The 12,699-nt window shown below is 36.2% G+C and overlaps 1 protein-coding gene across 2 annotated transcripts in view; it reads right to left on the reverse strand.

Annotated features, from left to right (window-relative positions):
* Window positions 1-7,775: 7,775 nt before the first annotated feature.
* PLEK (pleckstrin) overlaps window positions 7,776-12,699 on the reverse strand; it is a 60,811-nt gene continuing 55,887 nt past the window's right edge. For both annotated transcript variants that reach the window (XM_087919286.1, XM_026712898.2), the window contains exons 8-10: window positions 11,686-11,769; window positions 9,503-9,572; window positions 7,776-8,446 (exon numbers count right to left, since the gene is read on the reverse strand). In XM_087919286.1, the coding sequence (XP_087775412.1) occupies window positions 8,307-8,446; window positions 9,503-9,572; window positions 11,686-11,769 (294 nt within the window). In that variant the 3' untranslated portion in view covers window positions 7,776-8,306. The remainder of the gene's footprint in view (window positions 8,447-9,502; window positions 9,573-11,685; window positions 11,770-12,699) is intronic.

A 12,699-nucleotide genomic window follows, 5' to 3' on the forward strand; every position in this document is an offset into this window, starting at 1 on the left:
ACTTGAGATCTGAGGGATTCCTGCCCTTTCAACTTCCCAAAGGACATTGAAGAGCTGTTTGGGCTAGGATGGGGACTGAGCTGTGAGGATGATTGGTCTCGCGCCTGGAGAAGAAAGAGTACTTTTGTTTTTAATTATGTTTTTTATGGATTGTGTGAGCTGCATAAAGTCAACAAATGAGATAGGTGGCTCACAAATTCTAAAAATAAATAAATAAATCATGCATGTATACTTACATATATGCATGCATGCATACATATATACAATGAAACGCACAGGTGAGTTTGTGATATGTTTTAATTTAAAGAGGCTTCCCTGTTTGTAAAAGACAGTCCTTTAGTTGAAGACTTTTTTTTTTCAGTTTTCCCTGATATGGCACTCTCCTGAGGTAATATATCACTACTTCTGTAGTGCCAAACCAGAGAAACTATAAGCATAATAATTCAACATATCTGAGGGCTATTTCAATAATTTATTTATTTATTTTGTCAAGCGATTATAAGATAACAGGTAGAAGTATAAACATAGCTATGAAATGGATACATATAAGAAAAATAAAAAGAAACAATAGGACAGGGATGGTAGGCACGTTGGTGAGCTTATGCACGTCCCCTACAGACCTCTTAGGAAAGGGGTGAGGTCAACAGTAGACAGTCTAAGGTTAAAGTTTTTGGGGTTTGGGGAAGAAACCACAGAGTCAGGTAGAGTATTCCAGACATTGACCACTCTGTTGCAGAAGTTGTATTTCCTGCAATCAAGTTTGGTGTGGTTTATCTTGAGTTTGTATCTATTGTGTGCTCTTGTATTGTTATGGTTGAAGCTGAAGTATTCATTGACAGGTAAGTCATTGCAATGTATGATTTTATATACTATACTTAGATCGGACCGACGGCATCATAGTTCTAGGTTGTCTAGGTCTAGAATTTCAAGTCTGGTGGCATTAGGTATTCTGCAACAAGTAGAGGAGTGGAGAACTCTTCTTGTGAAATATTTCTGGACTTTCTCAACTGTTTTAATATCAGATACATAATGTGGGTTCCAGACTGATGCTCAGCTGGGCTCTAGAGATTGCAGCCAGCTGGTTACATGGTTTCTGAATTTTGCTCCGAGGCACTGTATTTGTGTTGTTACTACATTTATACCTTTCTATCAGCACACACACATTTAATGTAGATGGTTATGTTTTGAGATAAATTCTCTTTCTGCATTGGTGTAGCTCCAGTGACCTCTTTTAACTATTTAAAACAGATATCGTACAATAATAAATTAAATATCCTGTTTCCTTGGTTTGCAACATATGATAGCATATGATAGTTGTGAGACCATTTGAATGGTAACAACCACATTGTAAATTATCAAGGAGGCAGTAGCTCTCGGAGCAAGCTTTATCTTCTTCCTGTGGCTTCCTTTAAAGTTTTGAGTCACTGAAATATTCCTGTCAACATGAATGATTTACCATAATGGTTTGTTATGAGTAGGTTTCTATGGAAGGCATATATTCTTACAACTCATTCCAAAAAACTCTGAATTTGCATGAACGTCTGGGTGATTACTTTTCCTATGATCATTTTTCCCTGAGCTGTTTTCTCGTTTAAAAAGAGGTTTCGAAATTAGAACTGTATAACATGAAGTAAAATCTGCTACAGTAGAAAGCTAATCTAATACGGAGAACCATAAGCTGAAAACCACCAGTTTCGTATTTTATAGAAGTCAAACACTCTTTCTAGGTAAAGAGCCATGGTGGCGCAGTGGTTAAAATGCAGTACTGCAGGCTACTTCTGCTGACTGCCGACTGCCTAAAATTTGGCAGTTTGAATCTCACCAGGCTCAAGGTTGACTCATCCTTCCATCTTTCTGAGGTCGGTAAAATGAGGGCCCACATTGTTGGAGGCAATATGCTGTCTTTGTAAACCACTTAGAGAGAGCTGTAAAGCACTGTGAAGTGGTATATAAGTCTAAGTGCTATTGCTAAATGCTAAAGAAACTAGAGAATGTAGATTTCCATCGTTCCCTTTGTATTAAGTTATGCTTCCCCCAGTTTAGTCTTGTAACCCAAATAATTGACATAATCAGTCGATTTCAGCAACAAAGGTCACCCTTTTATGGCGCCTTGTAATTCTGACCAATCTTTTAACACTTGGTTATGAAAATTATTGAAATTACTACTGTTAAATTGAAATTAATTATAAGAGATTAAATCAAACTAAATTGGATTAGATTAAAATTAATAAAAATAAAGATTAAATTAAACCCTTAATCTAGGTGGTGAAGATTTGGGATACCAAAAAAATGTTTCTTTATTGCTGCTGTGGAATTAGCTTCACTGTAGTTTAGTCTGTGATCCAGATGGACTCTAATTCAATCATCATTTGGAAAGCTATCAAAACCTGATTGTTCCAAAAACCTTTTGGAGATTAGAATCTATGTTTTATGTGCCATTTGTTTGGTACTGTGTTATCCTAATTTTAAGCTTCTTTTAATGTGTATTAAGATGTGGATTGCATTCTAATTTAGATGTCTGAATGAACCACCCAGAGATGTGAAATTTCATTTGTAAATAAATAAATAAAACTATTTACACCTCAAAATACCCACCCTCTATCTGCACCATAAAGAAATGTAACTTGTCAACATCAGATTTCACTTTAAAAGCAGTGAAATGGATTGATTATTTACTTAGGCATGATTGACAATAAATCTAGTATCATACTGCTACATTGTAAATTTTTATTTATTTAGCTAATAAATTAATATAAATCTGGAATATTTTAAAATGGAGTATTTTGACCCATACTATCAATATTCTCTCAGTGTACAGCACGGGATTGGGGAGGATTCCTCTACTTTTATCTCAGGAGAAGAGGCCTATATCCTCTTGAATTGATTCAGGGTGCTTATGTATAGTTATACATATTTGTTTATAATAGTAAACATTGCTTGAATTATGGAAAATTAGATTTAATCTTTCACTGTAATATAATACATGTTTCATCAGAAATCAGCTGTACTACGTTTAGCAAAATTTGCTCTCTAGTAAAAATGTAAGAATATACCAGTCAACTGGAAATATTATGTACTTTCGTCTTAGAAATGTTACAGGATTTTGACTGAAAGAGATTAAATTGTGAATTAGAAAGTCCTTTCTTTGTACAGGTATCTTAATGACAATTTTTAAGTGGGCTTAAACTAGTCATTCTTTGAATTCTCACCTCCAATAGATGTTAATAATACTAATTCATCTCTTATAATTGTTACTTATGTATAAGGCAATACATGTAGTGCACTTTGAGCTTCTGGAATACATTATAATCCCAGATATTATATCCGTTGATGCTTCAGCTACTCTGGAAATGTTCTCAGACGATTGGGTAAAATTATGTATCTATACATGTACCTAGGGATGCAATGTTTCCTCATAATTTTCAATGCATATTTCCAAAGCATCATTTCCAAGAAAGAAAGAAATGATTCAGGTCAGTTGTTGGAAAATGTCTTATCAATCCATTGGGTCAATTTTTGAAAAGAATGAGTTACAATCCTGTAGAACCTATATGAAAAGCAACTATTCTGTAGCCTAATTTTCTGCTGTAACACCAGTTTTGATCTTCCTGTGGTTGAATAAACACAAGATCAATTTTCTTTGACCAAGTATTAATTATGCAACACACTGTTTTTGATGCTAATTTCCTTTCTGTGATCAAATTCTCCAGTTAGGAAATTGGAACTCAGTGGAAGTTCTTGAACTCATTCAACTTTCACCCTGTTCAGAAAAGCTCAGCACACTCAACCAGATGTGAAACACTCTTGCTTATCCAATTCCTTCTGAAACTTCTTTACTCTACACTCTAAACCTCTGGTGGTAGGAGACGTCTCCCTGCTAATCAAGGCCTCTCTTCAAGCACAGAGATGGCAAAGTTTGGTTATAAAATAACAAAAGGAGTAGGGGCAGTGGTGGCATTATATCGGTTCAGCCCTATTCTGGCATACCAGAAGCCCCGAAGATCAGCGGAGGCCAGACCAGTTCTCTCTGAGGAGCTGCTGTTGGGCCCACCCACCTGCCCGTGCTCCAATACTGACCTTTATTCTCTGCTTTTGAAGCGCAGCTGCTTTGCACGGCATAGCAGATTGCCGCACGTCAGCTGCTGAAGTGACACTAAGAGTGCAGGATTGCAGGAGGTGAGTCAGAAAGCCTCTGCACCTGGGCAAAGTGCATGTTTGGCATGTACGGGCATGCAAAGTGCGCCCAAGCCACACCCACTGAACCGGTGGTAAACTATTTTGAAATGCACCACTGGGTAGGGGGAAAACTGTCACCCCTCTTCTGCTGCTCATACTATAGACTTAAGGACCACAATTGAGCCCAGGATTTATGTTACTAAGTGAGAAATTTGTTAAGTGAGTTTTGCCCCATTTTATGACTTTTCTTGCCACATTTGTTGAGTGAATTACTGCAGTTGTTCAATTAGTAACATGGTTGTTAAGTGAATCTGGCTTCCCCATTGACTTTGCTTGTCAGAACATCACAAAATACGATCACAAGACCCGGGACACTGCAACTGTCGTAAGTTGTCAATCACCCAAATGTAAATTAAGTAGCCATGGGGATGCTGCAATGGTCGTAAGTATGAAAACTGGTCATAAGTCACTTTTTTCAGTGCTGTTGTAACTTCAATGGTCACTAAATGAACTGTTGTAAGTCAAGGATTAACTGTATTCTCAACATATACAGATGGACTAGAGCTTACAGTTACAAATACTCCTATTGGGGTATTTTTATTTTTTCCTATTCATTTCTTTTGGATTCCCTCTGAATATAGAAAAAGATAAATAAAAAAATATATAGAAAAGGTCACTCTTTTGCTCAATGGCCCCAAATCATGTTGTGTGTCCACATCAGTGGTATGGGATTAGTTATATAGGTGGAACTTTAATAAAGTAGTTGTAAAAATGAACACGCTATTAATAAAATGACTGTGACGTTTGTGGAATGAATGTCTTTTAAAGTTGGTCACACACCACATTCTTGGCTATATGGAAAATACAGTAAAAGCTGATGTGTGGAGTATCTTTTTTTTTTTTTTAAACAAGTTTTATTGATTTTTCAAGACAAACAAAACATATATAACCTCCTTTCCAAGAACTACCCATAAACTTCAACAAGACAAACAAAGCATTATTCTTTAAAACATGGTTCCACATTATCACACTTAAAGCAAAACATTGGAGAAAAAAAAAAAAACCTCCTTAGTTATCATTTATACATATCTTTTCCCAATTTCTCTCCCTTTAATTTCATTTCTCCAAGATTTTATTAATTTAGAATCAAACATAATCCACTCACTAAACATAAAACATAAAACTTCTTTGAAAAGTGACTTGGCCCCAGGTTACATCTTTTTTGACAGACCTAAATCAAATTCATGCCCATCTTATATACCCTTCATATCTTATTAACCATTTTGTATTTTCTATATAACTTCTCCCATCTTTTCACTCTCTTAATTATATTTTATTTATTTCATCTTATTTCAAAGTCATTATACTTATGTCTTTTGTCCGTTCTTTAGTAAACATCTATGTATCTCTTCCTTTAACCAAAAAATTTCCCTGTAATCGCTTTTGAAGTATGACGCCTTCTCCTAAATAAAACTTAAAATAATACATAATTTCCATTCTGATTCTGCTTAGTACCTTCTACATATTAAATCTTAAAATGAAAGAATAACAAACTTATAGTATAATTAAATATATAATTTCTATTCTAATTCTAGTTCTCATTATTAAACATTAATATTTCATTAAATATTCCAATAAACTGTTCCAAATACAAATACTACAATACTATCTTATGCACTCTTGCAGAATCTTCTTTAATTATAAGCTATCTATCATCCTTCATCTCTAATGAAAAAAACTTTTTTAAAAATCTTGTCCTAACCCGTGGCTTTTTTTTTCTTTTCCCTCCCTTTCTTCTCCAATCTGGTCTTTTTGCCCCCTCCTCTCCTCTCCCCTTTTTAAGTTTCCTCTCTGTTGTAATTCTATTTTCAGTTGCTTTCTAACATTGTACCTTCTTTTTCATCCTATTTTTCTTTTTCTTGGTTGTTTTATTAAATCTTAAATTCTCCTTTTCCTTCCTTCCTTCCCATTTTCTTTCTTAATCAAACTTTTTAGTCCATTAAAGATGGCTTCTTCCTTTTCTTCTTCTTCTTCTCCTTCTCCTTCCTCCAGTGTTTGCTGGTACGTAGAAACCGCCATTTCTAAAAAGTGGAAGGCAGCTCCCAAAGAATCCTTGCCACTTTGTTGTCTTTCTTTTAATTTTCATATTCCATTTTCAGTTCATCAACGGTGGTACCATTATAAGTTCTTTTTTTTAAAAACAACAACAACAACAACCCAGATGCTTTCAATCTTGAAGTAATTTCCAAATGTCAGAGTTATCAAACAATCCAAACAAGCAAAACTTTTTCCTCTTCTTCTCTTTACAGCTTTTTCTCCAGAGGCAAAATCCCAGATATATTTTAAAAGCCGTATTTCCATTAATTAATGGTCTTGAAATCTTCAAGGCGTCTCCTCCAGCAAAGTTTAGAAAAAAAGTTTTGTTTTTTTTTTTTTTAGTCCTCCTTCCCACTTATAACAAAGAGCTTATTTTTACCTTTAGAGAGCAGGTTTTTCTGTGCTCCTTTGCTTTCTCCGTAGGGAGGGGTAGTGAGCTTTCCTTCAGCACTTTTGCCGATGTTACAAATTCTTTTGGGAAACAAATGTATCAATCCAAAGTCAGGTTTCCAGGGTGCTTTAAAAGTAACATCATGTCCTGGTTTAGCCAAGAAAACTTCTCCTTCTAAGTCTTCCTCCTGCACAAACTTATCCGGTTGAAGAATCCTTCATGGCTGCCGAGACAGCCGCTCATCCGTCTCGGAAAAGGGAGTCTAGCCGGCTGGGGAGGGGGTGCGATGTCCCCAGACCCCTGCTCGGATCTCCTCTGTCTTCCGCTGCCCCTTCAGGGTGGCGACAACCCCAAATCCAGTTGGATCGGGGTACCTTGATTGGCGAGCACAGCAGGGACCCGCAGAGAAGCGGATTCCTGCCGTCGACGAAGCCTTACAACCCCGTGTGGAGTATCTTTAAGCTGCTATGAAAAATGCTGACTTTGCAAATATTGCTCTTCTGGCTTGTAAAGATGTAAAAGCAAATTTCTTGTTTACTAGTTGTAGTCGTTGTGTCTTCATAATTTTGTTAATATCTCTGTCTGGTCTGTCTGTCTGTCTGGTCTGTCTGTCTGTCTAATAGAATTAGAACGGGATCAATGCCATTTAGCTTTTCTAATACGATACCCTCCAGAAATACTAGGAATGGAAAGATTCTAGAAGTTATAATTCCCAAACATCTGTTAGGAAAACTTGTCAACTTTGTGCTAAAAAAAAACAACTATTTTATGAAAAAACCGGAAGAGAATCAAATTTATACCTTAATTAGCAAATGCATTTTTGTTGAACTTGTATCAGAGGATATGATGTACAAGTTAGTAAGATATTTACTATTACTATCAAATAGAAAAATATCTTTGACTTACAGTTTCATGTTTTAAGTTACAAGATCTCAGGTATTTATGAACACAGAACGGTGTTTCTCAACCTTGGCAACTTTCAGATGCATGGACTTCAGCTCCAAGAATTTCCCAGCCATTATGTTGAAGTCCACACATCTTAAAATTGCTTTTTTTAAGTTGAACAAAAGAACTGAAGGTTTGTGTTTTTAGCAAAGACAGTAATGCTGGCTTTATTTTGTTAAACTTTATTAAAAATATATTTTCCTGAAAATATTGTTTACAAGGAAAACGTTTTTCTCCCCAACCACCATATGCAGCAATTATATATAACATAGATATCATATCTATTCATCCATCTGCTTCAGAGTTACCATATAAAAGAAAACAAAGTGTAACAGAAGATCCTAATTATATGTATGATTACATTTTAAACAAAAAAATTGCGGGATTTGGGATCCTTCAGATGCTAGTAAACTGGTTCCCTCGCCATCCCTTATCGTTGGCCATATTGTTGACTGCTGGTTAATCAGCGGCATCTGAAGATCTATAGATTATCATTCCTCTTTGGGATAGAGGAAAATAGAAAAAAACTGACCTATGCAACATTAAATATTCTGCCAATTCTAAAACAAGCTATCGTTAAATAACAGTTTTAATTTAAAACCAGCTGATATTCCTTCACAGAGAGCTACTGAGCAGGTAAATCTCTTCTGAGGGTTTGTCTTTTTTTCTTTTTCTTTTTGCTAAAACCAAGAGTCTTTCATTTTCCAGTTCTAGAGACAAGCTGAATGGCCTTGATCCATTCTGTACGTTCTGCAGAAGTGGCTGCTTGAAGGACGTAGTGCACTTCACTTGCAGTAATAATCTCAAAGAGGTTTCCCTCCACTTCATTTTTCTTGCCTGATTTGGAGAGGAAAAAAAGGGGAGGGAGGTAAAGGGAACAAAGGACCAGGGAGAAGGCTTGTTTCAGTACTTCTGCCTCAGAAGAAATAATTCATCCCCATTCTTACTGGATAACAAGCAGGGGTGGGTTGCTGGAGGTTTGCAGGGGTTCGGGAGAGCCCCTAGCTAAGATTCTGTGCAGTTTGAAGAACCCCCAAATCTCACTCCCTGCTGGCCCCACCCACCCCCTGCCCCCCCAGGAGTCTCCACACAGCCCGTTTTGGATGCAGGTAAGTGCAGGGCATGCACGGAGGCTCTGGGAGGGTGAAAAACGGGCCTCCCAGAAGTTCAGGAAGGCCGGAAAAGGACCAGTTTCCGGCTTCCAAAGAGATTCCGGAGGCTTGAGGAAAGCCTCCAGAGCCCGGGGAGGGCAAAAACACCCCCGGCACCATGGTGCAGGAGGCTGACTAGGCCCCGCCCATCAGGGCCACACCCACCCAGCAACCGGGCAGGGAACCCTTTGGTAAAAATTTTGAAACCCACCCCTGATAACAAGCATACATGAAACTCTTTGCGCTTCCATTTAATCCACATACAACCTTTCTACCTTTATAAGCCACTCCTTCTGCTTATCTATGTAGAACCAATTGGTCCACTATTATTTTTTATGGCCTAAAGCTAAGCTGCAGATTAAGCCCTGCCACCTCCCAGAATTGGATTCCACCTCAAAGAGAGAGAGAGAAGGAGGGAGGGCACCTCACCTGCTTCCGGACAGTAGAAAAACAACAATATATAAAATATACTATTTACGTATATAACATGCAAATGCATAAGTTAATATTAAGATATCTATATTTATTCATAGTTAAGGTATAAATGAACTAATGTATAAATAAATCAGGGTTGCCTTGGAATCAACACTTTCCCAGATATTGGGAGTGAAAAGACAATGTTATTAGGTATGCTAAAATTATCGGAATGTACAAAATCTCATGGGGACTCCCCTCACTTTTCACAAATCTCTCCAGAATTGCCCTAATGCTTTTAACTTAAGTACTCCTGCTTAATGATTACCATCTGATGTGTCTTCAATTGCCGTCACTACACAGCCCCTCAAGTGGATGGCTCCAAGTGGCTCTTCTCCCTGAAAGAAATTTCATTCAATATTCATGCAGACCCAGACTTCAGAAACGAAATGGTGATCTAAAGACAGTGCTGCTTTTAGCAGTAGAATGCAAAAGTGGCATGTAGACCAGTTCTTTGTCATTTCTCTCTGGATAAAGAGAATATTTGAGATTGACCATAAAAGCTCCATACAGTTGCTTCTCATGAGGAGACTGCAAGATAGCAGTTTTACAGTAGATTTAGAGCTCTGGGATATGAGGCAATAGCTCTCCTGTGTAAACCATGGTTGATATCTTCAAAAGGAAACTGGATTTCATAATCTCTTTTCTAATTACTTTGGAAGTTCCTTGTTAACTGTTTTTCAGCTATAAGGAATCTTTGGAGCAATAGGTTTTACAACACCAGGTGAGTTTCCTTCAATCTTAGTAAGAGAAGTTTTAAATAAAACTTTAAGCACTTAATTTGATTTCTTTTGGAGTAAGCAGCAAAAGTGTCACTAGAACTCTGATTTTGGAATGTTTTAAATAAACTAAGAGTCCAGATGGATTTGAAATAATATTTTGGAATTAACCATCAAAATCCTTCCCACAGGAAAATACTTTTTGTTTAAATTCTCTTTAAATTTTTCTTTAAAAAAGGTAAGATGAGACTTTGAAGATTGAACACTAGAGAAAATACTAGAGAAGACCTCTTTCATTGCAGCTAAAGAGAATTACATTTAAATTTGACTTATTAGTGCAAAATAAAGAAAAATATTTTAACATTAGATGTACCTAAGGATATTTTTAAACTCTAGACCTTGAAGTTAATTTTAAGAAGTTGCTAGAGAGGAACAAATCTTGTCTGATAAGACTAAGACTTGTTTAAAGTGGATTTTGAAAAGACAGGCTAGAAGAATGACATGGAAAAAGATATCACACACACAAGAGAATCCAGTTGATGTCTCAATAATTGAACAATTAATAATTAAAAGGGATGTACAAATAAACCAGGAGATAATTTTCCTTTGTTGGATTTACAAAAGAGGTTTGTATTTTGAGAGAATGGATAAAGAAAAAAATGAAAAGAAATCAAGTTCTGGGACATTATTTGGAGTAGATATGTATGAGTAGTTTTGCTGACATATCGAGCAAAGACAGAGTCTTTATAGAAATTCTTAAGGAAACCTATAAAGAATAAACTGTAGTGAATGGGACCTTACACACTGTGCACACAAGCCCTATACTTCCTTATATATTGCTTATCCCTTTCCTGACCTCATCAAGATATCAGAAGGGATCCTTTTAAAAAGGAAGGAAGGAAGGGAGGAACTCACATATCTTAGTCAGATGTGTGGCTTAGAAGAAACAGCATCATATTAATTTAAAGATCTCTTCATGAACTATCTGACCTGGGGAACCTCCTTGTGAGGAACCATTTCATAACAATTTGCCCTAGGTTACAGTTTCCCTATTATTACAAATAACTTTGTGGCTTATTGGATTTCCAACAGCTAAATGATAATGTATTTTCTTTCAGTAAATTTTTTTGACTGAATAACAACAAGAAAAAGAGGCTGAAGAGGAATAGATAAGACAAGACTTGTTCAAGTTCCTTTTCAGAGTTCTTTGCTCAACACAAAAAGGTCAGGGAGAAATAGAGATGGTACCCAAAGATATAAGAGGCACGGTCCCATTATCTCTGCAGTTTTGTTGTCACATGTGCATAAAAGAATACTTTTGGTTGTCCAAGTGTTTGAAGAATAACAACATTTATTCCTGTACAGAGACAATGGAGCAGTCTTTCTCACACAGATGACATCCAGATGTGGTGGACATCAAAAACTAAAAACCTCAACTACCATTGATTCTGGGTGTTAAAGTTCAGTACTACCAGAGACAAATGTGCAAAACTATACAAATCCACAAGAGTTATCTACTCAGGAAAGGGGCATCATTAAATGATGCAAAAAGTTACCACATCACTTAAGGCTGATAAAACGTACTTGAGCTTTGTTATGAAGGATAGGTGCTAGTAGTAAATTAGGGGTGCTAATAGTAAATTACTAATAAACATATTATTCCTACAGTGTTCAGAAGGAGATTTCATCACCACATAGCATTTCAACAAAGTTGAATGATATACCCACTTACCGCCGCAGGATCATAGTAATGCATGTAGGCGGGGTCCTCTCTCAAAACAAATTTCCGCACTTTCCAGTTTTTCCTTCTATGACCCTAAACAAATATTTAAGAAAGCATAATTTTTAATGTTCTTATGTGCAGGCATAAATGTCAAACTATTACCAAGCCTTATTCTCACAATTGAACACGATACTTTAAATTATTCTCATTCTGATAAAATCAATAGCAAAGATTCCAGTGATTTTATTGGACTTTACTCTGATGATCAAATTGATTATTTTGTTTATCACTATGTCGTTACATATGACATAAACCAGGCTCAATAACATCTACCCTTAGGACTACAAGTGATTGCTGAATTCCCTTTCTGCAGGTCTTAGAGCCCTCTTGTTTTTGATTACTACCATTTGGCTGAATTTGATGATTCCATAATCCCATATTTTTGAGTATGTGTAGGGCAAACAGAAGCAGCTGTAATGCAAACTAGGAAATGGATTTACTATTTTAAAACAATATATTCTATCTGTCCTTCCTCCAAATAGAGGGTGGGAGGGTATTGAGGGAAGGGGGAGTAGAAACACTTTTGTCTTTCTCTCAGGTATGTGTGGTTCTACCCAGTTTGTTTTGCCTTGTTGCCTCCTTAACTATATAGATCCCAACCATCAAAAGATTGTCCACCTTTGATTTAAACTCAGCCACCTGTATGTATTTATCATATAATTACATTTAATATGAATCACATCAATTATGTACATACAAACTTTCAGTGTTTGCATTGTCTTCCTAACTTATAGTCAAGCTTGCTTTTTATTAATAAAAATATGAATAAAAATCAATTCTGGTTTTGTCTCCCCCACTTTTTTTGTGTTTCTTTCCCACCCCACCCCACCCTTTTTTTTTTCTTAAAAATGCTTAGTAAAAAGCTTGCTGTAAAAGTAAAGAAAATGTGTCAAAAAGCAAAATGGACAGCATAAAAGGCAATTAAATAGACTTTTACATCTGGTAATTTGAGATTTTTAATGA

The sequence above is a fragment of the Pseudonaja textilis genome, chromosome 1, assembly GCF_049901715.1.
Source record: "Pseudonaja textilis isolate UNSWEBS1 chromosome 1, rPseTex1.2, whole genome shotgun sequence".
In the NCBI taxonomy this organism is placed as follows: Eukaryota; Metazoa; Chordata; class Lepidosauria; order Squamata; family Elapidae; genus Pseudonaja; species Pseudonaja textilis.